The 24,708-nt window shown below is 33.6% G+C and overlaps 1 protein-coding gene across 1 annotated transcript in view; it reads left to right on the top strand.

Moving 5' to 3' along the window:
• Nucleotides 1–24,708, top strand: part of ASXL3 (ASXL transcriptional regulator 3) — a 215,859-nt gene that overhangs the window by 76,035 nt on the left and 115,116 nt on the right. Inside the window, 1 exon segment of the mRNA XM_051970269.1 lies at nt 24,382–24,503. Coding sequence (XP_051826229.1) covers nt 24,382–24,503 — 122 coding nt within the window.

Below are 24,708 nucleotides of genomic sequence, written 5' to 3'. Positions count from 1 at the left end.
AGCATTGGGCTTTGAATGAGGAAGACTCATATTCATAAGTTCAACTTCATTCTCAGACACTTACTAACTGGATAATGCTGGGCACTCACTTAATTCTGTTTGCCTGTTCCTCATTTGTAAAATGAGTTGGAGAAGGAGGTGGCATCTTTGCCAAATAAATTCCAAAATGGGTTTAGAAAGAATTGGACATTACTGAAATGACTCAATAATATCTAATACTAAGCTTGCTCTGAATATAGTTGGTGCTTAATTATTTCCTGATGTATTTTTATAGGTTGACCTAAGTTATCATTTCAGCTATACATAGTAGACTAAAGGAATGGGGAAATTACTTTTCTAAAGTAAAAATATAAATATATCTTGGAAGGAACAAGGGAGTATATTGATGAGAAAATCACCATCTGTCAACACACTTTTACCTCCCATTCCTCCTATGGAGAGACACTATAACAGAGTAGATAGTGTTTGATGTGGAGACAGGGAGAACTGGGCTCAGGTCTTGGCTCTAGTGCTTACTAGCTATATGACCTTGGATAATGTAATTGAATTTTAGTCTCTTCATCTAAGAAAGAAAGAAAGAAAGAAAGAAAGAAAGAAAGAAAGAAAGAAAGAAAGAAAGAGTAATAGTAACATATATTTCACAAGTTTGTTGTGAGGATCACATGAAAAAAGTTATATGAATTACTTTACAAATCTCAAAAGTGCCACATAAATGTGAACTATTATTATTATGGGATGAAAGAGTGGGGAGAACTAATAGGAAATCAGCTGATAGGAAGTTTCTCAATATAGTTATAAACTTATCTATATCTAGCTATCCATCTATCTGTCTGGCTAGAATATATACTTAGATAATCATAGGATTTGTTGATATTTGCTGTACCATTAAGGGAACAAGGAGGCAGAAATTTTAGAGAAAAGGAAGTAGACCTTAAATCTGTAAATAGCAACAAGAGTGAGCTTTTACTTGTAACTGTTTGGACACAGTGGACTTGTGCTAGAATAAGATTATAACAAAAATACTTTAATTTTGTATTTGCTCTATTATTTTGATCCTATTTTTAGGGCCACTGAATTTTTGGTTTTTAGGGAGACATTTTCTCAAAGATCTGTTGAATAAAGTAATTCATTTCTTGTTTGTGGTAACAAGTGGGAATACTATCGGTTCTAATGTTTATAAGGCCCAGAATAGTGCTCATTCATTTTTAATCCTCTTTGTAAATTATACATTTTGCTTATTGATCTTTATTCAACTCTTTGGCTTCTCTGCTACTCCTCATGTTAATAAGAATCAGACTTACCAACTAAAGAAAGTAAATTGTTCAAATTTTACAAGTTAAGCTCTAAAGATCAAAGACTCATCTAGGTGAATCACTTGATATATCTATGTTGACAACCCATGACCATTTATGTCAATATAAGTATAGATCTATGTCACCCAAAGAAATGTTTTGAATTTTATGAGTTATTTTGGTCAGAGATTCTTGTGTGTGTGTGAGTTGTTTACTGAACATAAGCACATCTGAGGAGTCTGCTCACACATTTGCTGTTTTAAGTGGACTATCTGCTACTAAGATGCGTGCATGACAGAGTTATACTAATTGTTTGATATATGACTATGTAGAAGTAATTTTTTTAAACATTATTTTCCAAATTTTCTACTGACAAGGAAACAAAGGAGTTCTTGTTTTATTGGATCTCATTATGCTTCACATTAGAAATCAACATCATCTATGCTCTTTATTTTTTAAATGGGGATTCTCAAAGCAATTATGGAGAAACTGGAGAAAGTACAATTTTCATCCAGCATAGATCAAACAGTGGTCTGCTTGTTATTAAGCCTAATAACTTTCAGGAATGAAGCAGCACTGTAGTGGGGGCTTGAGTATTCTAAAGCATTCTTTATTAAAAAGAAGTTTAAAAAAAAAAGATAGAACATATATCCTATCCTTCAGTCTGTAGGATTCGTAATAAAAATAATAATTCAATCATACAAAGAATTTAAGGATTTAAAAATTACCCTTTGTGACCAACTTTTATAATAGACTTCTGATTTTATACTTTTTGGCAAATTTGTTGTTAACTTAAGGAGACTTTATTCATTTGGTTATTTGTTTTCCTTGATTCAGAGGCTTTAGAAATGAAAACATGTTGTCAGATGGCCTGAAGTAAATGGATAAAGATCTTTGTTGAGATATCAATTACATATGGTTAAGTAGCTTTTCAGGAGACAATTGCCTAGAAAACACAGAAGGTAGCTTTATGGTTTTGGGACCATCTGGCATTAGTCACATTGACATTTCATCAGCAGCAATTCACACACTAGTAGAAGAAAGAAAAGTGAAAGCCTTCATGGGTGCAAAAGAAAGTGAGATATTTAAAGGTCTTTTAATAGGTTCATCCTATTGTGATCCCTTTTGATTATATTCCCTTATGCTATGAAATAAGCACAAGATTGTGAATGATTTTCCTGAGACAGAGAGGGAGAGGGAGAAAGAGAGAGAGAGGTTGAGAGGGAAAGGGAGGAGGAAAAGGAAATAACTTCAATAGCCTGACTCCTTTATATTTGAATATATATAAAACACTCCTTTATATTTGAATCTGTCTTTCATTCATCTACTAAAGGGATTTTCCTAATACACATGTCCCATCATGTCATCCTTCCCTTTATCCCCTCCTACTTTTCTCATCTCCTTACACCTTCCTTCTTAACAAACATAGTTGGATTCAGTAACAATGGCCTCTTGGATGTCCCACAAACAAGATACTTTATCTCTTGGCTCTGGGTATTTTCTTTGGTTATCCCCCAGGCCTGGAAACTCTCTTTTCTCTACTCTGTAAAAAGGTAAATGTCCTCTTCCTTCTCCACTTCCAGCCCTACCCCCCAGAAAAGCATCTTCTCTCTTTACTGAGGACATTAATGACAATCAGTGTGAGCTTCCTCTTCTCTCTTTTCATTTCAGATCCCTTAATATCATCTCTCACTTTCTCCTCCTTTTTCTAAGTCTTTGACAATATTTGAACCATCTTCTTGCTGAGGCCAACCCCTTTACATATGTACTTAATCCTACCCCTTCCATCTTCAGAAGCTTGCATTCTGAATTATTCTTTTTAATTTTCAACCCCTTTATAGTTTTCTTCCCTACTTCCACCAAACATTTCCACTTTGTTCTTTATCATTTAAAAAAAAAAAAAAAAAAAGCTATTTGCATCTTCTCCTAAACTGTTGCCTAATATATCTATTTCCTTTCTCAGCCAGACTTCTTGAAAATGCTATCTTATTGCTGCTGCTATTGCAGTTGCTCCTTGCTGTCACTAGGATAAAATATAGATAACTGTTTAGCTTTGAAGGCTTCTCACAACTGTGCTCCAACTTATGGAGAAGGGAGAATTTTATGGCCAAAGAAGAACTAGAGAACATTATGAAATGCAAAAAGGATAATTTTGATTACATTAAGTTAAAAAGGTTTTACACAAACAAAATCAGTGCAGCCATGATTAGAGGAGAAGCAGAAAGCTGTGCCAGGAGTTTTACTAATATATCCTTTGATCTTTCAAAGTGCTATTATTATCAGTTTTATAGCTAAAGAGAACTCAGGCAGACAGAGATTAGGTAATGTATATAGGGTCATATAGCTAATAATTGATTAAAGTAAGATTTAAACTTAGGTGTTCTTGACTTTAGGCCAAGTGCTTTGTTCATAATCCCACTTACATTTCATACCACCTGACATATCCACATTGAAGTGTGAGTACTGTACATAAAAACATTCCAGATATAATGTTTTTTGGATTATCTGCCATTTACTGACCTCTGTCTTTCTGCTAATCTTCAGTAGTGAAGGTAGTTGAGACCTAATTTTATTTTGTGATGACACTTTATTAAAATGCTGTTTCACAGTATAATCATTTGTTATGATATCTGCATTTAAATTTTTTTTAAAGTTGCTATAATGACAGTCACTGCTGTGATTATGACTGTAGTCTTTGAATGTCATAATCACATCTTGGGAAAGCCTCTGATATAGTGATTTTGTATTGAGCTACTTCAGTTAGCAACCTGATATAATGGAAAAGAGAATTGGATTTGGACATGAGTTCAAATTCTATCTTTGATATTTATCCTCTGGGTTTGCCTTTTGCCTCACATAGTAGTTGCTTTGGTTTAATGATTGGGTATAACTCTTGGGCAGGTTAAAGCAGCTAAATAATCTTAAAAATCCTTTACAGGTATTGTCATAATTGTTTATAAAAGTCAGTGAGTTAACAGACATTTATTAATCTTCCATTTTGTGCCAGACTCTGTGCTTTAGCAGTGAGTATACAAAGAAAAGCCAAAAAGAAAAAAAAAAATAAGAAAGAAAGAGGCTGTTAGGAGAGAATAGTAGTTTGAAGCTGGAAGACAGGGGGCACAAAACCATGATTGTAGGTAGAGTAAAGGCAAATATTCACTTTAGTTCTTCAAAATTCTTCTCTAAATAAGTTTAAACTAAGTCCTCAAAACTAAATGAAGAGCAGCAGAATCATCAAAGGATTTTTTTTTAAATCATAGTACAACTTTGGAAGTTTGCAAGAAAGGTAATTAAGTAGGATTCACCAAATGAAAAAGGAGGTACAAAAGCTACTAACAAAAATAATTCCTTAAAAATTAGAATTTGTAAGACAACTCTGAGATACCACTACACACCTGTCAGATTGGCTAGAATGACAGGGAAAGATAAGGTGGAATGTTGGAGGGGATGTGGGAAAACAGGGACACTGATACATTGTTGGAATTGTGAACACATCCAGCCATTCTGGAAGGCAGCTATGCTCACCACTATACCACCAACGCCGCTACATCCAGCCATTCTGGAGAGCAATTTGGAACTATGCTCAAAAAGTTATCAAACTGTGCATACCCTTTGATCCAGCAGTGTTTCTACTGGGCTTATACCCCAAAGAGATACTAAAGAAAGGAAAGGGACCTGTATGTGCCAAAATGTTTGTGGCAGCCCTGTTTGTAGTGGCTAGAAGCTGGAAAATGAAAGGATCCCCATCAATTGGAGAATGGTTGAGTAAATTGTGGTATATGAATGTTATGGAATATTGTTGTTCTGTAAGGAATGACCAGCAGGATGAATACAGAGAGGACTGGCAAGACTTACATGAACTGATGCTAAATGAAACGAGCAGAACCAGGAGATCATTATATACCTCAACAACGATACTGTTTGAGGATATATTCTGATGGAAGTGGATCTCTTCAATAAAGAGAGTTAATTCAGATCAAAGATGGACAGAAGCAGCTACACCCAGCGAAAGAACACTGGGAAATGAATATAAACTGCTTGCATTTTTGTTTTTCTTCCTGGGTTATTTATATCTTCTGAATTCAATTCTCCCTGTGCAACAAGAAAACTGTTCAGTTTTGCACACATATATTGTATCTAGGATATACTGTAACCTATTCAACATGTAAAGGACTGCTTGCCATCTGGGGGTGAGGGTGAAGGGAGGGAGGGGAAAAATCAGAACAGAAATGAATGCAAGGGATAATGCTATAAAAAAAATTACTCTGGCATGGGTTCTATCAATAAAAAGTTATTTAAAAAAAGAAAGGAAAAAAAGGAAAGAAAAATTAGAATTTGACAAATGGAAGCTAATGATTCTAAAATACATCAAGAAACAATAAAACAAAATGAAAAGAGAGGAGAAAATGTAAAATATCTGGAAAAACAAGTGAAATGGAAAACAAATCAAAGAGAGAAAATCATTGGATTATCTGAAAGCACCTTTTGATGATAGAAAATAATATTGGAGTAGGCAAAAAACTGGATTAAATCAGTAGAGACTTAATGGGTACCAGTCATGGGTACCAGTCTTGTATGTGATCTTTTCTGTCTGTGTAATCATATGATCACTTCATGTCTCTGTTTTCTCATCTGTAAAATGGGAATCAAAATAATTGCATTTTGTTTGCAAAATGCTTTCTACACAATATGTTAATATCGCATGATTATTGTGAGAACCAAATGACGTATATAAAGTTCTTTTCAAGCATTAAATTGTAATATACGTGTAAATGTTATTTTATGACTTTACCCCATTCTGAGCTCTAAAAAATTTCTATATAATATTTTAATATTTTAGACAATTTCCACAAGTCTTATAGGATAGTTAAAAATATGATGGTAAAAAAAAAATAGAGTGTACTGCATCTTTATCTTTACCAAACTTGGAGCCCAGATGACTTCAGATAGTACCGATGATCATTGTTTTGTTTTGTGGGCACTAAGGTGCATTTCTTTGAGGACCTCTCTGTTGCTGGGCTTGCCATCACAGATGATTTGGGATTCTAATGTGTAGGGATTTCAAGGCAAAGGTTTGGTGCCATGCTGTTTTTATTCCTCTTGGCTCACACACAATCCGTTATTATTTTATCAACCACTATAAAATTTAAGTTGAGATTTTTTTAAAAATCAAAATTTAATTCAGTGAAGCAAAACCACTGAAATTGGATTTTTCCTCATAAAATATTTTAGTTAGCAATTCAGAGTCATAGTTATGGGTCTGTTGTTCTCCTTCCTTCCGTGATGAACAGGAAGCTGTGGTTTGGATGTCATATTTTCCTTAATTAATTTTGGGATGTGAAGCTTTTTTGTCTTTGGAAAAATATGGCTACTTTCTATCTTTTTAAAAATTAATTTTACTTTGTAACATGGTTCTTTACCACAACCCATATTTTGCTTTCAGGAATTTCCTCATTTTCTGTATCCCTTTCTTCTAACCAGAGTAATTTAAAATAAATAACATGGAAATTAAATTTTTATTTTTAAATAGTATGGTTTTTCTTTTAAATTTTAAAGTCAAACTTATGTCATGTTAAGCTAATCTAAAAATATGTGACTTTGAGGGTGAAATTGAAGGATAGTTTTTAAATATAAAACTTATAAAACATTAACTTTGTTCCTCTAAGAAGTATATTTTAAATTTTTTTAGTCATGTTAAAACTTTTTTAAAAGATGGAGAAACTTTAATATTTATTGCACATTATTCTTCTTCTTAAATTAACAATAATGCCATTTCTCTCAATGGTTATGAAAGAAAACATCAGAATAAAGAAGAAAACACAACACTACATTCCTTGCCAAATTAAATATTGTTGTCAGGCAAAATTTAACAATTAGTTTACAGCAAAGACCAAGATGATTCAGTGGTTAGAGCATGGATTGTTGTATGAAATTAGACTTCAGAAAATGACTAGATGTGTGATCTTAGGCAAGACACTTTAACTTTTCCTTAGGAGACAGGTAGGTGTCTCAATGAATAGAGTGCTGGACCTGTAATCAGGAAGACCTGAGTTCAAACGTGGTCTCAAGACACTAGCAGTCTTTGGACAAATCACAAGTCATAAACCTCTATTTACCTTGATCTACTGGAGTAGGAAATCATTGTAGTATTTTTACCAAGAAAATTCCATGAATAACATGCTCTACAGGTCATAAATAACCTTATGTCATAGATTTATCATATTGAAAGCACTTTGTGAAGTTCTAAGTTCCATTTACATGTGAGCTATTTATTATCATCATTTTGATCATCTCATTCCTATCATTATTTTATGAATAACATCATTATAAGCAAAGAAGGACTCAATCTTTTTTTAGATCATGGACTTTTTTGGCATTGGTGAAGCAAATGAACTATTGTCAGAATAATGTTTTCAGATAAAGAAATTAAAATACACAAGTTTTGTTAAATGAAATGAGTTCTGAGTCTAGAGTCTAGAACACTTTACTTCAGTTCAAATCTGGCCTCAGAGATTTCCTAGTTTTATGACCCTTTTATAACCTCTTTCTGCTTCAGTTTCTTGAACTATAAAATAACCTAGATGTGAGCTCTTGTGCATAGACAGATACTTTCTAGGCTTATGGTCAGAGCTAAATCAAAACATTCACATAAAAACCTCCATTTGAAGATAGAGTAGAAGAGATGTGAACCTCTCATAGTGGAAATTCTTCCACTGAAGCAGATCTGCAGTTTATTTGTAAATAAACTAGCATCCTAGGTCACTGAGAGAATAATGATTGATTGACTGTTCATGGTCATGTAATTGATCAGAGGTAGGATTTGAATCCAAGTATTCTAAACTCTAGGGCTAACTCTTTGGGGAAAGGACACTGACTCTAAAGTCCAAGCACTTCCATTGAGATCCTGCCTCTCCCACTTAATTGTGTAACTGAATCTTCTGGGTTTCCTTTTTTCTTATTGATAAAATTTTTTAGAGGAGATTGGATTAGTAGCTTCTCTTTCAGTCCTAGATCTATGATCCTGTCATCCATTTCACCAGACTCTTTTCTAGCTATAAAACTGGTTCTCTATAATACGTAAGATTGTGTATGTATGTCTTTTACATTCATATACACACATATATATATATATGCACACATGTCTATCTCTCTTTCCTTATCTTATAGGATTATTGTAATAAAAGCACTTTGTAAAGTCTAAATCTGTTTACATGTAAGTTGTTTATCATCATCATCATCATCATCATCTTGATAATCTCATTCCTATCATCAGTTTAGAAGAGGTTCAAATAGAAACAGCACTGGAACCTTGTTCTAGATATTCTGTAGGTGCAAACTCTTTATAGCCTGCAGTAGTGTGTATTCTCTACTTTGTTTCCTTTAATCACAAACTACTTTGATCACTTTCTGAGTGTTTCTGATAGCCAAAACCAAATCCTGAGTTATAAGATGTTGGAATCTTTACAAACTGCTAACTCATTAGAGTTGATAGATTATTGATCTGATCTTACAAGAAAATGTTTTGGGCCAGAACCTGAAACACAAAGTACTAAGTAGGACTAATTGATACAATGCTCGTGTTCACACCTTTACTCATTGGAATTCACAAGTATGGGAGAGTCACAAAGTAAACTTTGTAACTTTGTGAATTCACACCTCCCTTGAAGCTCTTAGGGCCAGAGAGCACTATGGGAGAAAACCCATAATCCCATTCTCTCAGAAGAGTCATATGTAAGCCAGTGAAGAGTGATTCATTCCAGAATATTTTTGGCGGAAGAAGAGTTTTCAGAGGAAGAAGCTATGAGTTGAGAGTTCAGTGGAAGATTGAGAAGGCTTTCTCAGAAGTACAACCAGATTCATCTTCATCTCACACCACTGTGATGGCTGGGCTCCTGCACTTCCCCCACTGAGACCAAGCTGGTCTGAAAGACTCGCCAGAAAGCTAGCCGAACCCCAAGTGAAGGAGACAAGAGATTCATTCCATCTTTGTACTGGCTGGAGGCTAAAGAAAGCATAGGCAAAGGCTGAAGGACAAAACCTTTGGATTTGGAGACATTCGGAGGGAGCTCTTGGAACCAAGCAGGGAGATAGATAATATAGCCAAGCTAACCAGGCTATATTAGAGAAAATAAAAGATCTGAACTTTTATCACTTGGCTACGCCACATTTTGGCGCCCAACGCAATTTGTTAGCAGTTTGTAAAGATTCCAGCAATAAGACTCTATTTCTACTAACATCTGTATGACTCAGCCATTTGTTGGATGACTCTATGTTGAGTTATTGGTGGATGCTTTTATATGAATGATATAAGCCTTCAGTCTCTATTATTTACATATCGCTTAGGTTCTTCCTACCCACAGATACCACTTTGAGTCACCTTTTGCAAATTTAATAGTTTGCTGCTATTGTCAATTTTTAGAAGTGTATAGTGAAAGTGGCGTCTGTCTATCTCAAAAATATTTCTCTAGCTTTTTGATTTGATATGTACCCTAAAAATATCTAACAATCTTATTCCTTCTTTTTGTAAGGAAAGTTTGAGTATCTCTATAACTGCTTTAATGCTTTGTTAACATTTTTATTAGGGTACTCTAAATCTTTTATGGTTCATTTTGTAATTCCAAAAATGTATATTAAGAATTTTTTTTGTAAAAGTGCCGATTGCTTTAATATGAACATGATCTTTTCATTCAGTTCTTTTTTTAAATTAAATTAAATTTTTATTTTATTTTTTTATTAAAGCTTTTTATTTACAAAGCATATTCATGGATAATTTTTCCAACATTGACCCTTGCAAAACCTTTTATTTCAAATTTTCCCCTCCTTCCCATTCCCTCCCTTAGCTGGCAGGTAGTCCAGTACATGTTAAATATGTTGAAATACATGTTAAATCCAATATATGTATACATATTTATACAGTTATCTTGCTGCACAAGAAAAATCAGATGAAGAAAAAAGAAAAAGAAAAACTAAGAAAACAAAATGCAAGCAAATAACAACAGGGAGAGCAAGAATACTATGTTGTGTTCCACACTCCTTTCCCATGATTCTCTTTGTGGGTGTAGATGACTGTCTTCATCGCTGTACAGATGGAACTGGTTGGATCACCTCAATGTTGAAGAGAGCCATGTCTATCAGAATTGATTGTCGTGTAGTCTTGTTGTTGCCATATATAATGATCTCCTGGTTCTGCTCATTTCACTTAGCATCAGTTCATGTAGGTCACTCCAGGCCCCTCTGATATCATTCTGCTGATCATTTCTTACAGAACAGTAATATTCCATAGCATTCATATATCATAATTTATTTAGCAATTGATGGGCATCCATTCAGTTACCAGTTTCTTGCCACTATAAAAAAAGCTGCCACAAACATTTTTGCACAGGTCCCTCCTTTAAGATCTCTTTGGGATATAATCTCTGTAGCAACACTGCTGGATCCAAGGGTATGCACAGTTTGATAACTTTTTGAGCATAGTTCCAAAGTGCTCTCCAGAATGGTTGGATCTGTTCACAGTTCCATCAACAATTATCAGTGTCTCAGTTTTCCCACATCCTCTCCAACATTTGTCATTATCTTTTCCTGTCATCTTAGTCAATATGACAGGTGTTAGTGATATTCTAAGATTTGTCTTAATTTGCATTTCTCTGGTAGTGATTTGGAGCACCTTTTCATGTGGCTACAAATAGTTTCAACTTCTTCATCTGAAATTGTCTATTCATATCATTTGACCATTTATCAATTGGAGAATGGCTTGAACTATTATAAATCTGAGTCAATTCTCTATATATTTTAGAAATGAGGCCTTTATCAGATCCTTTGGACATAAAAATGTTTTCCCAGTTTATTGCTTCCCTTCTAATCTTGTCTGCCTTAGTTTTGTTTGTACAAAAATTTTTAACTTAATATAATCAAAATTATTTTGTGATCAATAATGATCTCTAGTTTTTCCTTGGTCACAGATTTCTTACTCCTTCACAAATCTGAGAGGTAAACTATCCTATGTTCTTCTAATTTATTCATAATATCATTCTTTATGTCTAGATCATGAGCCCATTTTGACTTTATCTTGGTATATGGTATTAGGTGTGGGTCTATGATTACTTTCTGTCATTCTAGTTTCCAATTTACCCAGCAGTTTTTGTCAAGTTGTGAATTCTTATCCCAAAAGTTTATCAGATACTAGATTGTTATAGTCATTGACTATTTTGTTCTGTGAACCTCACTTATTCCACTGACAACTTCTCTATTTTTTAGCCAGTATCAAATGTTTTTGATGACCGCTGCTTTATAATATAGTTTTATATCTGGTACAGCTAGTCCATCTTCATTTGCTTTTCTCTTTATTAATTCATTTGAAATTCTTGACCTTTTGTTCTTCCAGATGAATTTTGTTGTTATTTTTTTCTAGATCAGTAGAATAGTTTCTTGGGAGTTTGATTGATATAGCACTAAATAAATAGATTAGTTTAGGGAGTATTATCATCTTTATCAAATTATCCATGAACACTTGATATTTTTGCAATTGCTTAAATCTAATTTTATTTGTGTGGAAAATGTTTCATATTTTTGCTTATATAATTCCTGACTTTCCCTTGGCAGATAAATTCCCAAACATTTTATACGATTGACAGTTATTTTAAGTGGAATTTCTCTTTGTATCTTTTGCTATTGGATTTTGTTAGTGATGTATAAAAGAATGCTGATGATTTATGTGGATTTATTTTGTATCTTGCAACTTTGCTGAAAGTGTGGATTGCTTCTAATAGTTTTTTAGTTGATTCTCCAGGATTCTCTACATTCAGTTCTTTTAAAAAAAGTTTTACATCTTATTTTTAAAAAATTAACAATTAAATCGTTTCACCTTCTCACCTCCTCCTTTCCTTTTCACTTCAAAAAAAAAAAAAAGAAAGAAAGAAAGAAAAAGAATGCATTGGTAACAGATATCCTATACATCTTTGATTTCATAAATTTAGTAACTTTCTTATTATGTTTAATCATACTGTGCTTCTTGGTATCTTTAATCTCAGTCTGTCATACACTGAAGAAAAATAGATGCTCACGTATTGGTGTTATCCATTGATTCTATAGGGCCTTCTTTTTTAAATTTGAAGCCTTCAGTCTATCTTTCTCTGCTATACATTAAAAATTTTACTTTTATCTGGTCCAAAATTGCATCATTATTGTTATTGTTATTATTTCTTTTCTCTGATAGTACATCATAAAGTTCAGGATCTATGAACCCAGTGACATCTGTTGAAATTTATGTCAAATTAATTTGCATAAGTGCATCCAGTTAACCAAGGTGGCCATAACATGATGATTCTCTCCCTTCCTCTCCCCAACAACTCTTAAAGCCCCAGCTATTAAATTTTAAGAAATTTTGGTCTGTGTTAGTGTAGAGAGTACTTATATAATGATATTACAAATCCTTTGCTTTTTTAAATAATAATATTAATGATTGACATTATATCGTGCTTTAGGGTTTGCCAAGCACTTTACAAATATTATTTCATTTTATACTGACAACAACTCCAAAAGGTAGGCACTAATATTATTTCTATTTTACAGATAAGGAAAGAGACAAAAGTTAAATGACTTGTCCAGTGTTACAAAGCTCATAAATATTTAAATTTAGATTTTTCTGGATTGCTAAGCCAGTGATCTGCCTCACCATCTTGCTACTTCTAGCTGCCTATACTTTTAAAATATGGTCATCATTATTAACTCAATTACAACTACAACTGTCACAATGCCATATAGCTGCCATAACAGCTAGAAGTACTATTCTTGGAATCAGGAAGACTTTTTTTGCATGTCTCTAACAATTATCTGAGTTACCCTAGTTAAGTCACTTAATCGTATAAAACCTCAGTTTCCTCATTTATAAAATTGAGGTAATAAAAGCATCTACTTTATAGAGATATAAGAATCAATTAAAATAAAGTATGAAAGTGTTTTGCAAATAGTAAAGCATTACATAAATGAGTTATTGTTGTCACTATTTTTACCATTAATAATACTTTTGCTGGATTTCCTAAGTTCCCATTTCTAGTTTCAAAAATACCTCTATACCCCAGCTTATTAACTAAGAATGTATACTAACATTATTTAAGTACAGTCTAACATCTCATTAGTGTGGATATTGTTTCCATCAATACAAATGGAAACTCATTTATGCCTACTATCTTGTTAAGCTCTGTTTTTTAAAAATCAGATGAGATTAGTCTAGAGTTTACCAGCAATAAAGAGGACATAATGGGAATGATTTATTTTGCTAGAAAAATTCTTAAATTAAATTTATATTTATGCATACACATCCATGAATTAAATCTAAACATATCTATATCTGTGTACAAGTGCTTTTAAAAATAATCTATTCAGGTGTTTTTCAAAATAAACTATCCATAAATTTTATATGTGGATTCTTGAGATTACATGTGTGTGGATCACATAGATTTAATTCATAGGTATATGTGTTGGCTATGTATAGGAGTGTATTTCAATAGAGTGGTAGAAATTGAGGCAAAGAGGTAGACCAAGTGGCATTTGTCTATAATATCCTCTGCTATAAAAATGGCAAAGTGAAGCCAGAAAGCTGCTCAAACTTTCTCCAGTTCCTTTCAGAAACTATATGAAATCAAGCTTCTAAACAGAGCCTGGAATGACAAAGCCTACAAAGAGATGGAACGAAACAACTTTCCAGTTCAAAATAGGTTGGAAAGGTGTCAAGAAAGGTCAGTCTCAATGGGATAAAAGGAATGCTTGACTCAAATCAGCCAGTGTCTAAGAAAACTAGTGGGAGAGTCTTGATCAAGAGCTGCTTGATTAAGCAGCTAAGGCCCTCGGTCTTGACAGAATGACCTATGGGGCAGCCCCCTCTCTTAGCATAGAAGACAAATTGCCAACCAAGGAAACCAGGCAACAATAGATGGGACTGGGTTAGGCTATGACCAAGATATCAAATACAAGGGGCTCCTATACTTGAAAGCCAAGGCTCAAAGTTGAACAAAAATTTTGGTACAGAGCCCCCAGATGAAGAACAGACCTTTCCTTAAAAATCACCAAAAAATCACAAAAATACACCAAATTCGATGGTGTAGTGGCTAGAGCACTGACTCTGTCAGAAGTCAGAAGGACTTGAGTTCAAATCTACCCTTAGACACTTAACAGTTATAGCTCTGTGATTTTGGGCAAGTCACTTAACCCAATTGCCTCGTTCCTCTTCCCCTCTTCCCCCCAAAAAACATCATGAAAATAAGGAAAAGGAAGAAAGAGAGAAAAAAAAGAGCAAGAAACAGAAAATAACTTTGGCCTTGAAAAGCTACTTTAGTGATGGGAAGACTAAAACACTAACTCAGAAGAGGACAAAATGCCTATATTCGAAATGTGAAAGGGGAACATGAATTGGTCTCAAGCTCAAAGAGCCTTCTAGGAATTGCTCATAAGGGATTTAAAAAGACAAATAAAAGATGGAGAAGAAAAAATGGGTAAAGAAATGAATCATATTCAAGGAGGAGTGAACAACTTGGAAAAGGAAGGATAAAAATTAATTGAAGAAAACAACACCTTGAAAAGTAGAATTAATTAAATGACAAAAGAGATTCAAACTGTAATTGAAGAAAATCATACATTAAAAATTAAAATTGGGCAAATGGAAGCTATTGACTCTATGAGACATCAACAATCAGTCAAACAAACTAAAAGAAATGAAAAACTGGAAGAAACCATAAAATACCTCATTGGGAAAACAGCCGATCTGGAAAATAGATCCAGGAGAGACAATTTAAAAATTGATGGACTACTTGAAAGCCATGACCAAAAAAGATTCTAGATAGCATTCTTCAAGAGATCATCAAGGAAAACTCCCCTGATATATTGGAACCAGAGGAAAAAATAGTCATTGAAAGAATCCATCAATCACCTCTGGAAAGAGATTTTACACGAAAAACCTCAAGAAACATTGTTGGAAAACTCAAGAACAATACCCCACGATTAAAAAAAAAAACCCAAAAAACTGCAAAATCCCAGAAAAAAAAAAAGGTTCAAATCTTCAGGAGTCACAGGATTACTCAGAATTAGGCAGCATCTGCAATACAGAATTAGAGAGCCTGAAATGCAAAGGACTTGGAATTACAACCAAGAATCAATGACCCATTAACACTTAAGCATCATCTTTTAGGGGAAGAGGATCTACAAACACAGGACTCAAGAGAAGCATAAACAAGTAAACAGGAAATGAAAAAAAACCACCATTATTCAAAAGTTAAACTATATATCACCACGTGGAAAAATGATACTTGTAACTATCTTTTTTAAGAGCAGTTAGAGAGGATATACATGCACAGGTTGTGGGTATAAATTGACTCCAATATGATATTAAAGAAAAAGACATGAAGAAAATAGAAAAAGCATTGTATAGAAGAATGAAAGGGGAAGTAAAATGGGGTAAATTAAATCACATGAAGAGGCACAAAAGACCTATTTTATTAGAGAGAAAGAAGAGAGAGGATGAGCACAAAATATCCCAAGAGAACAAAGATTAAAAAGGAAATACAAAGCTGAAAAAATTTTACTTCCAGTAATTCTGATAAAAGTTTCGTTTCTAACATATAAAGAACTGTGTCAACTTTATTAGCATACAAGTCATTCCGCAATTGATGAATGGTCAAAGGACATGAACAATTTTCAGATAATGAAATTAAAGTCCTTTACAGTCATATGTAAAAATGCCCTAAATCACTATTTATTAGAGAAATGCAAATTAAAACAACTCAGAGGTACCACCACACAATTCTCAGATTGGCTAAAATAATAGGAAAAGATAATTATAAATGTTGGGAGGAGATGTAGGAAAATTGGGATGCTGATGCATTGTTGGTGGAGGTGTGAAATGATCCAATCGTTCTGGTAGTTTGGAATTATGCCCAAAGGGCTATCAAACTGTGCTTATCCTTTGATCCAGCAATGCAACTACTGGGCCTGTATCCCAAGGAAATCATCAAGGAGGGAAAAGGACTCATTTGTCTAAAACTGTTTGTAGCAGCTCTTTTTGTGGTGGCAAAGAATTGGAAAATGGGTAGATACCCATCAATTGGGAATGGCTGAACAAGTTGTGGTGATGGAATATTATTGTTTTATAAAAAGTGATGAACAATCTTATTTGAGAAAGGCCTGGAAAGATTTACATGAACTGATACTGAACAAAACAAGAAGTACCAAGAATACATTGTACATAATAATAGCAAGAATGTGCCATGATCAACTATAAAAGACTTTGTTCTTCTTAGTGGTTTAGTGAGTCAAAACAATCCAATATACTTTGGATAGATAATGCCATCCTGTGAAGACTGAGTTAGCTCCCCAGGTACCTTAGTATCAGCCAGAGTCAGGATAAGCAAAAGTTCTTGGTCTTTATTCTTGGTCTTTAGGGGTAGAAGTAAATTGGAATGGACACAAGATCTCCACAACCTTCCTTTTCCACCTCTCCCACCAAAGTGACTTTGGCTTGTCTTACTCCACCTCCTAATCCTTTCCAAAATTCTCTGTATATACCAAAAGATTGAACCAACACAAAATAGTGTTTTTCAAGCAAATGCTAATAAGTATTGTCCAATCAGTAGTTAGCCTTAAGTGCTTGGTTGTCCAACCTCAGTGCATCAACTCAGAGTTTCAGCCCTTTACACCATCTAGAAAAAGAACAATGGAAATTGAATGTAAATTAACATATGCTATGTTAACTTCTATTTTCTGTTTTTTTTTTTTTTCCTTTCTCCCATGAGTTTTTTTTTTTTTTCCTTCTGTTCTGGTTTTTTTCTCTCCCAACATTATTCATAAAGCAATGTGTATTAAAATACATAAATAAATAAATGAAAAATAAAAAAGGGGACCAAGTTGCCTAAGTCATTTCGGTCAAGAAACTCTTGTTCTAAACAGATAGGTGAAAAGGGCCTTTTAATAGCCTCTGTATTTCCTTGCTGGAAAAGAAGAAAGCTACTCTTAAAAAAATTAATTCTAAAAATAGGCAAAAGATTGTAAAGTGTTTTGATCATCTGTAAACGTTAACTTAGCCATTGAATGTTAATAATAAATAATAACTCAGGTATGATAAGCATATTTTCTCTTGTTATCTTAAAAATAGGAAGTCAATCTTTAATGTCAGTTTTAAAAGGCTATTTTTAAGTGTATTAATTTAATTATGAATATTTTCCTTCAGAAAATATATAAAGATGAAGTTAAAGGAATTTAAAAGAATCCACACAGAAGTGCTGAACCTCAGGTGAATGTTGGAGCAGGTCTACCAGTATCTGAAGTCTTTACATGCTATTTTCCTGTTCACTAGTTTACCAGCTCTATCTGCAACTTTGGCTTCAGACCTAGGTTTCCCACATAAATCCTAGTTATTATTGAAAGAACAAAAATTAAATTCCCAGGACAATTGCTTTACATCACAGTGTGAGTTTAAATTCAACAGTTTGAAATGGTGGTTTCTGGATTGCCTTTTGGGGCCATCATGTTCTCCAAAAGTATCTTAATTTTTTTCTCTTGCTGTTATCATCTTATTGTCCTTTGTGTTTATTTAGGAACATGTATGGTAGAAACATTCTATGGCATGTGGAAGCATTTATAGATAAAATAACATAAATATGCATGTTCTTCCTTTTGTGTGTTTGGGTTTTCACAGTAGTTCTTAAATAGAAGGGATTTCTCCCTCTGTATTTTCCTTTTCACTACCTTTTTCTCCTTTTTAAAGCATTATTTTCACTCGGCTATCATTATTAGGACTAGTTCTAAGTTTCCTAAAGTATTTATTTATTTATCTAAAAGCAGTTGTTAAAATGAACTCAATTTTTTTCTTCATTATTACATATATTACTAAAACAGTTTCAAGAATGAGAAAAAATAAAAATAGTTTTGTCAGAACTCTAGAATCTTTCTTTGAACAAATACAGCCCATTAACTCAGTCTACAAGTGCTTTTCAGAATAAGCTATTCAGAATTTTTATATAGGGACTCATGGGATATGTAATGGGATTTGATATTTACAAATACATTAAAAGTTGTTGTGGATTGTCTGTATCTAAAGATTCAGTTTATGGGGCTTTCTTTCACAGCAGTCTGCATATCGTTTACTTTAGACACACATTTATACATGAATTTATTTGTGTTTAAGATCAAGGATATATAATTTCCTGCTTTCACTTTTGGGATAGATGTTGATGATAATTCATAATTGGGTTGAGAATTGCAAGAGATTTTAGAGATCATCTACATAGCAAGTCAAAGACTTTATTTTTTTTTATTTTTTAGTCAAAGACCTTAATTTTTATTTATTTATTTGTTTGTTTATTTATTTACTTATTTATTTTGCATTGCTAGTACCCTAGCCTAGTATTGGCCTTAGGGCAGGCCTTTACAATTTTTTGATGAAAGTGAAACTCAGATAGGTTAAGACTTGCTCAAGGAGGGATTGGGAAATAAAAATTAGGATTGTCACTACTCTTTGCTAGCATTTTATTAAACTCATTAAGCAAGCATCTATTGAATGTTTATTATATACTAGACACTGCTAAGTAGCAGGCATACAAAGAAAGTTAAAAACATGGTCTTACTGTCATAAAATTCACATTTTAATGGAGGAGATATGACATCAATCAGGTACATACAAATTTCCCTATATGGAAAGCAATCTTAGAGGAAATGCATTGAGAGAGAGTGAGGATGGAAGGAGGAAGAACAGGGAGACCTTCCTTTAAAAGGTAAGCTTTTTAAATACACACTTCTGTGTGAAGATAAGGAGGGCAGAGCATTATAAATACAGGGTAGATTTATTTTTTAAAAAAAGAAAGGAAATAAAGTGTCATGTGCTAGGGTTTGCAAGGATGCATGAGTATATAGATTTTTAAAAATACTGAAAAAATAGAAAGGAGCAAGTTTGTGAAGTCCTTGATATGCCAAACATAGAATTTCTATATATGTATTTGGTCTTGAAAACATTGAGGAAATAATGGACCTTATTGAGTTTTTTTTTGTCATGACTTTCAGAAAGACCAATAATTTAAAAATTGTCTTTTCTTGGTCTATTTTCTGGTCAGTTTTTCCTATGAGATACTTCACATTTTTTTTCTGGTTTTGTTTTATTGCATCTTGATCTCTCATAAAGTCATTAGCTTCCATTTGCTCAATTCTAATTTTTAAGGAATTATTTTCCTCACTGGGTTTTTGTACCTCCTTTCCCATTTGGCCAATTTTGCTTTTTAAGTCTTTATTATCGTCATTAGTTTTTTTTATTTTTATTTCCTTTTGCATCACTCTCAATTCTTTTCTTAAATTTTCCTCTATCTTCCTTACTTAATTTTCAGAATCCCTTTTGAACTTTCCCATAACCTGAGTTTCAAATCTTATTTTTCTTGGAAGCTTTGGATGGATGTAGGAGTTTTGACTTTGTTATCTTCTTCTAAGTGTGTGTTTTGATCTTCCTTGTCAGCCTAGTAACTTTCAGTGATCAGAATCTTTTCCTGCTGTTTCCTCATTTTCCTAGCCTATTATTTTGCTTTTTAGCTCTGTTAAAGTAGGCCTCTGTTTCCAAGGTGGAGGGTGCAGTATTCCAAACTTCAGGGGTTTGGTGCAGCTATTTTCAGAAATCCTTCTATGGATCTGACTATAAGCCCTCTTTTCTATCCTGAAGCTATTAGAAGTCTGCTCCACTGTAGCTGTACAACTAGTTTGCTAAAGCAATAGAGTCCTTTTTTGCTGGCGCTGGGACAGCCACCACTGAAATTTTCAGCTGCCCTCTCACAGAGTTGCCACAGACCTTTTCTGTTGACATTCTATGTCCTCTTTGGTATCTCATTCCAGAGACAATAAAGCCATTGATTCAGAAGTCTATAAGACTGGTTCCTGCTTGCTATACCCAAAGAAAGAACACTGGGAAACGAATGTGAACTATCTGCATTTTTGTTTTTCTTCCCGGGTTATTTTTACCTTCTGAATCCAATTCTCCCTGTGCAACAAGAGAACTGCTCGGTTCTGCAAACATATATTATATCTAGGATATACTGCAACATATCTAACATATATAGGACTGCTTGCCATCTAGGGGAGGGGGTGGAGGGAGGGAGGGGAAAAATCGGAACAGAAATGAGTGCAAGGGATAATGTTGTAAAACAAATTACCCTGGCATGGATTCTGTCAATACAAAGTTATTATTAAATAAAATAAAATAGGAAAAAAAAAAAAGACTGGTTCCTGTTTTACTGGTGTGGAGCCTGGTCTGGGACTAGGGCTGATGCTGCACTGGCACAGCTTGCACTGGAGCTGTATGCTATACCCTCATCCTGTGGTCACAGACCTTTTCTGTTTACCTTCTAAGTTGTCTTTGGCTGGAAAATGTCCTACTTTATCTTTTTGGATGTTTTGATGCTTTAAAATTTACTTAGAGTCATTATTTAAAGAAGTTTGGAGTAGTTTGGGGGAGAGATTGGCAAGTTCCTGTTTTTACTTTGTCATCTTGATGCCGTCTTCAAGTTCCTCATTTTTTGGAGCATATTAGTATTCCATCACAATCATATACCGTGATTTTTTCAGCTGTTCAATTATCATATCTGCATTTTTCAATTTTTTGCCACCATAAAGTGAGCTGATATAAACATTTTTAGAACACATAGGTTGTTTTTTTTTTTTCCCCCTTTTAATCATCTTTGGATATAAAACAAGTAGTGGTACTAAAGTATAGAGAATTTAATAATGCTTTTGACATAATTCCATATTGCTTTCTAAAATGGTTGGATTATTTTGTCATTCCAACACCATTTACTTAGTGTTGCATTTTTTCCACGTCCCTGCCAACATTAGTTTACTTTTGTTGTTTAGCCAGGCTGGTATCTCCTTGTTGTTTGAATTTACATTTCTCTAATCAATAATGATTTAGAGCATTTTTTCATATAATTGTAAATTGTTTTGATTTCTTCATCAGAAAATTACCTGTACATATCCACTATACTTCCGAAAGTTAACTTCTCTCCTTCCCTTTTATTTTAAAATTTTCTGTCATCAGAATGCAAGTTTTTTGAAGACAGAGACTATTTTTTTCTTTTTGCTTGTACTTGTATTTCTAATGTCTAGTATAGTGCCTGACTTATAAGTGCTTAATAAATGCTTGTTCCCTGTCTACATTTGACAGTTTAGTTGAGGGAAAAATGAAGCAGAGAGATGAGATAGAATGCTGTTGCACTGATCCTTGTGAGAGGTGATGAGGTCCTTTCTTAGAATGGAGGGCTCTGTAAATGGAGAGGGGATATGTAGGAAAGATGTATAATAACATAGCAAAGATTGTTTAAAAATAATAAAGACAGAAGTGACAAGATCTTATAACATATCAGGAGAATGCAAGTGAGGAATTGAGAAAGACACCAAGATGCAGATTTGGGTGTCTAGTTCCATTTATAGTGATAGGAAAATTGTGAAGCAGGGAAATTTAGGAGGAAATTCTATTTTGGATATGTTGACTTTGAAATTCCTATAGGATATCCATTTTGAGGCATTCAAACGTTAGTTGATAATGGAAAATTGGAGTTAAGGAGTTGTTAGCTCTCACTATGCTATCTCTAGCTATGTGGGTGATGTTCATAGAGATGATGGTTTAACCCTCTGGGAGCCCATGATATAATCAAATGAGATACAAACTTGGAATACATACAAGTGACATAACCTAGATAAAAACCAGCAAAGGATCCTAACAAGCAGTCAAGACAAATAGAAAGAGAAGCAGGACAAACCAGTGTCAATGAAAATCTTGTAAAAAGAGAATATCTATGAGAGAAGAGCCATGAATAAATACTGTCTGAAGCATGAGAGGTCAGAAAGGATGGGAGAACAAACATGGCACTTAATCAAGTATTTACAAAATATTAGCAGAATAAATTTAAATAATTTTATGGAGGTGAAGGAAAAGCATATAGGGCATGAAGGTAGCTTCATATTGAAATTGAATTGATCTTTGAAAGAACTTACTTAGAATACTAACATTTACCAGTTTTGCAGACCTTGATTAAATCAGCCTCAATTTCCTCATTCTCATAATCTTCTTATGCTAACCTTCTCTCCTTCAATTCCTCATGACATTGATCTTTGCTATTCTTCAAACAAAATATTTTCTCTCTCCCAATTATAGGCATTTTCATTTGCTGTTCCCCCATTCTGGGAATAAGTTATCTCCTTATCTTTACCTCTTGGCTTCCTTGGTTTCCTTTAAGTTCTAGCTAAAAACCCACTTTGTATAAAGAAATCTTTCCTGATCTCCCTTAATTCTAGTACTTTCCCTCTTTTGATTATTTCCAATTTATTCTGTGTCTGTCTGTTTTTCATTTATAACTAATTGTTTTCATGTTGTCTCTTCATTAGACTGTAAGGGACTACCTTTTACCTTTATTGTATCCCTAGTGCTAGCATAGTGCTAGTGCTTGGCTCAAAGTTGGAGCCAATTAACTGCAGAGTTGGCAGTTAATTAATGTTTATTGGCTGACTGTCTATAAAATGGATAATAGCAATTTTCTCTTAGGTTTGTTCTGAGGATTAAATGAGATAAACTTAAGACACTATATAGATGCTATTATTGTCACCATTGCTGATAGACCTGAATATAACATTTGAACCATAACACCTTAGTGTTTTCTTACCATCCTCACTCCCATCCCAATCACATGTGACACAAAGAAGTAGATATTTTAATTTAGCCAGACAATCTTATGAACAGTGGAGAGAGGTAGCCACAAAGATTTATGTTTATAATTTTGGACTTTATTCAAAGAAAGCTTCTTTATCCTACCTTTCCTATTTAGCAATATTAGAGGGGAAAAGTAAGTTTCTCTAATTCAAGGAAAGGGAAAAACTTTATGATAGTCTGAAAAGGACCAATTTCTTCACACTTTAAAAGACCACATTCTAATTTTCATACTTTTTTGTTTCAGCTGCAGATAGATTGTTGAGGTCATAATCTACTGTATAAATAAAACTCTATGTATAGCCACATAAATGAAGGAATAATTTTGGTTGTGTGTATGTGTGGTTTTTTTTTTTTTTTTTTTTTGGCTGTTGGTAGTATTTTTAGCCTGTGGGATGAGAGATTTAAAATAGTTAAATTTCTTAAGGCTTGTTTCAGATGGACTGTTGTATTGTTTACATATGACGAGGCTTTTTTTCCTGGAACACTGATACAATGTTGGTAGAACTGTGAATGGATCCAACCATTCTGAAGAGCAATTTGGAACTATGCTGAAAAAGTTATCAAACTGTAAACATCCTTTGACCCAACAGTGTTATTACTGGGCTTATATCCCAAAGAAATCTTAAAAGAGGGAAAGGCACACCCATATGTGCAAAAATGTTTGTGGCTGCCTTTTTGTAGTGGCTACAAACTGCAAACTGAATGGATCCCCATCAATTGGAGAATGGCTGAATAAATTATGGTTTATAAATGTTATAGAATATTATTGTTCTATAAGAAATGACCAACAGTTTCAGAGAGTTCTATAGAGTACATGTAGAAATGAGCAGAACCAGGAAATCATTATACACTTCAACAACAACACTATACGATAATCAATTCTAATAGATGTGGCTCTCTTCAAAGTTGAGATGATTCAAACCATTTCCAGTTGTTCAGTACTGAAGAGAGCCAGCTATACCCAGAGAGAGGACTATGGGAACTGAGTGTGGACCACAACATAGGATTTTCACTCTTTCTGTTACTGTTTGCTTGCATTTTTGTTTTCCTTCTCATTTTTTTTCCCTAGATCCGATTTTTCTTGTGCAGCAAGAGAACTATAAATATGTATACATATATTGGATTTAACACATTTAACATGTATTGGACTACCTGCATCTAGGGGAGAGGATGGGGGGAAGGAGGGGAAAATTTGCAAGGGTCAGTGTTGAAAAATTATCCATGCATATGTTTTGTAAATAAAAGGCTATTTAAAAAAACAAAAAAAAAAAAAAAAAAACTTTTTCTACTAGAAAGAAATTGGTAATTCTAAATGAAACTTAAAAGGAAATAACCATTTATAATCACATTTCTTACTTATTTTTTTAGTTTGTACAAGACAAGTATCTGAAGAATCATCTTCCAACCGGGACTCAAACCTTACAAATACAGCAGTGCAAAACAAGTTAGTGTCTTCCTTCCAGCAACACACCAAAAAAGCTCTTAAACAGGTAAGGTTACATCAGTGGTTCTGTAGTATTTCTTCTTCAGCATAATTTTGGAGGAAAGTGAGGGGCTTTATAAGCTATCCATTTCAAACTTCTTTTACAGATGAATTGTGAGCCTGGTAGCTTAAGTGACTAATTTGACCAAAAAGACATACAGTTATGCCTCTTAAGTAGGAGAGCTGGGATTTGAACTCAGCCTTTTATCTCC

The sequence above is a fragment of the Antechinus flavipes genome, chromosome 1, assembly GCF_016432865.1.
Source record: "Antechinus flavipes isolate AdamAnt ecotype Samford, QLD, Australia chromosome 1, AdamAnt_v2, whole genome shotgun sequence".
Classification (NCBI taxonomy): domain Eukaryota; kingdom Metazoa; phylum Chordata; class Mammalia; order Dasyuromorphia; family Dasyuridae; genus Antechinus; species Antechinus flavipes.
This window is presented reverse-complemented; position numbering and strand designations above follow the sequence as displayed.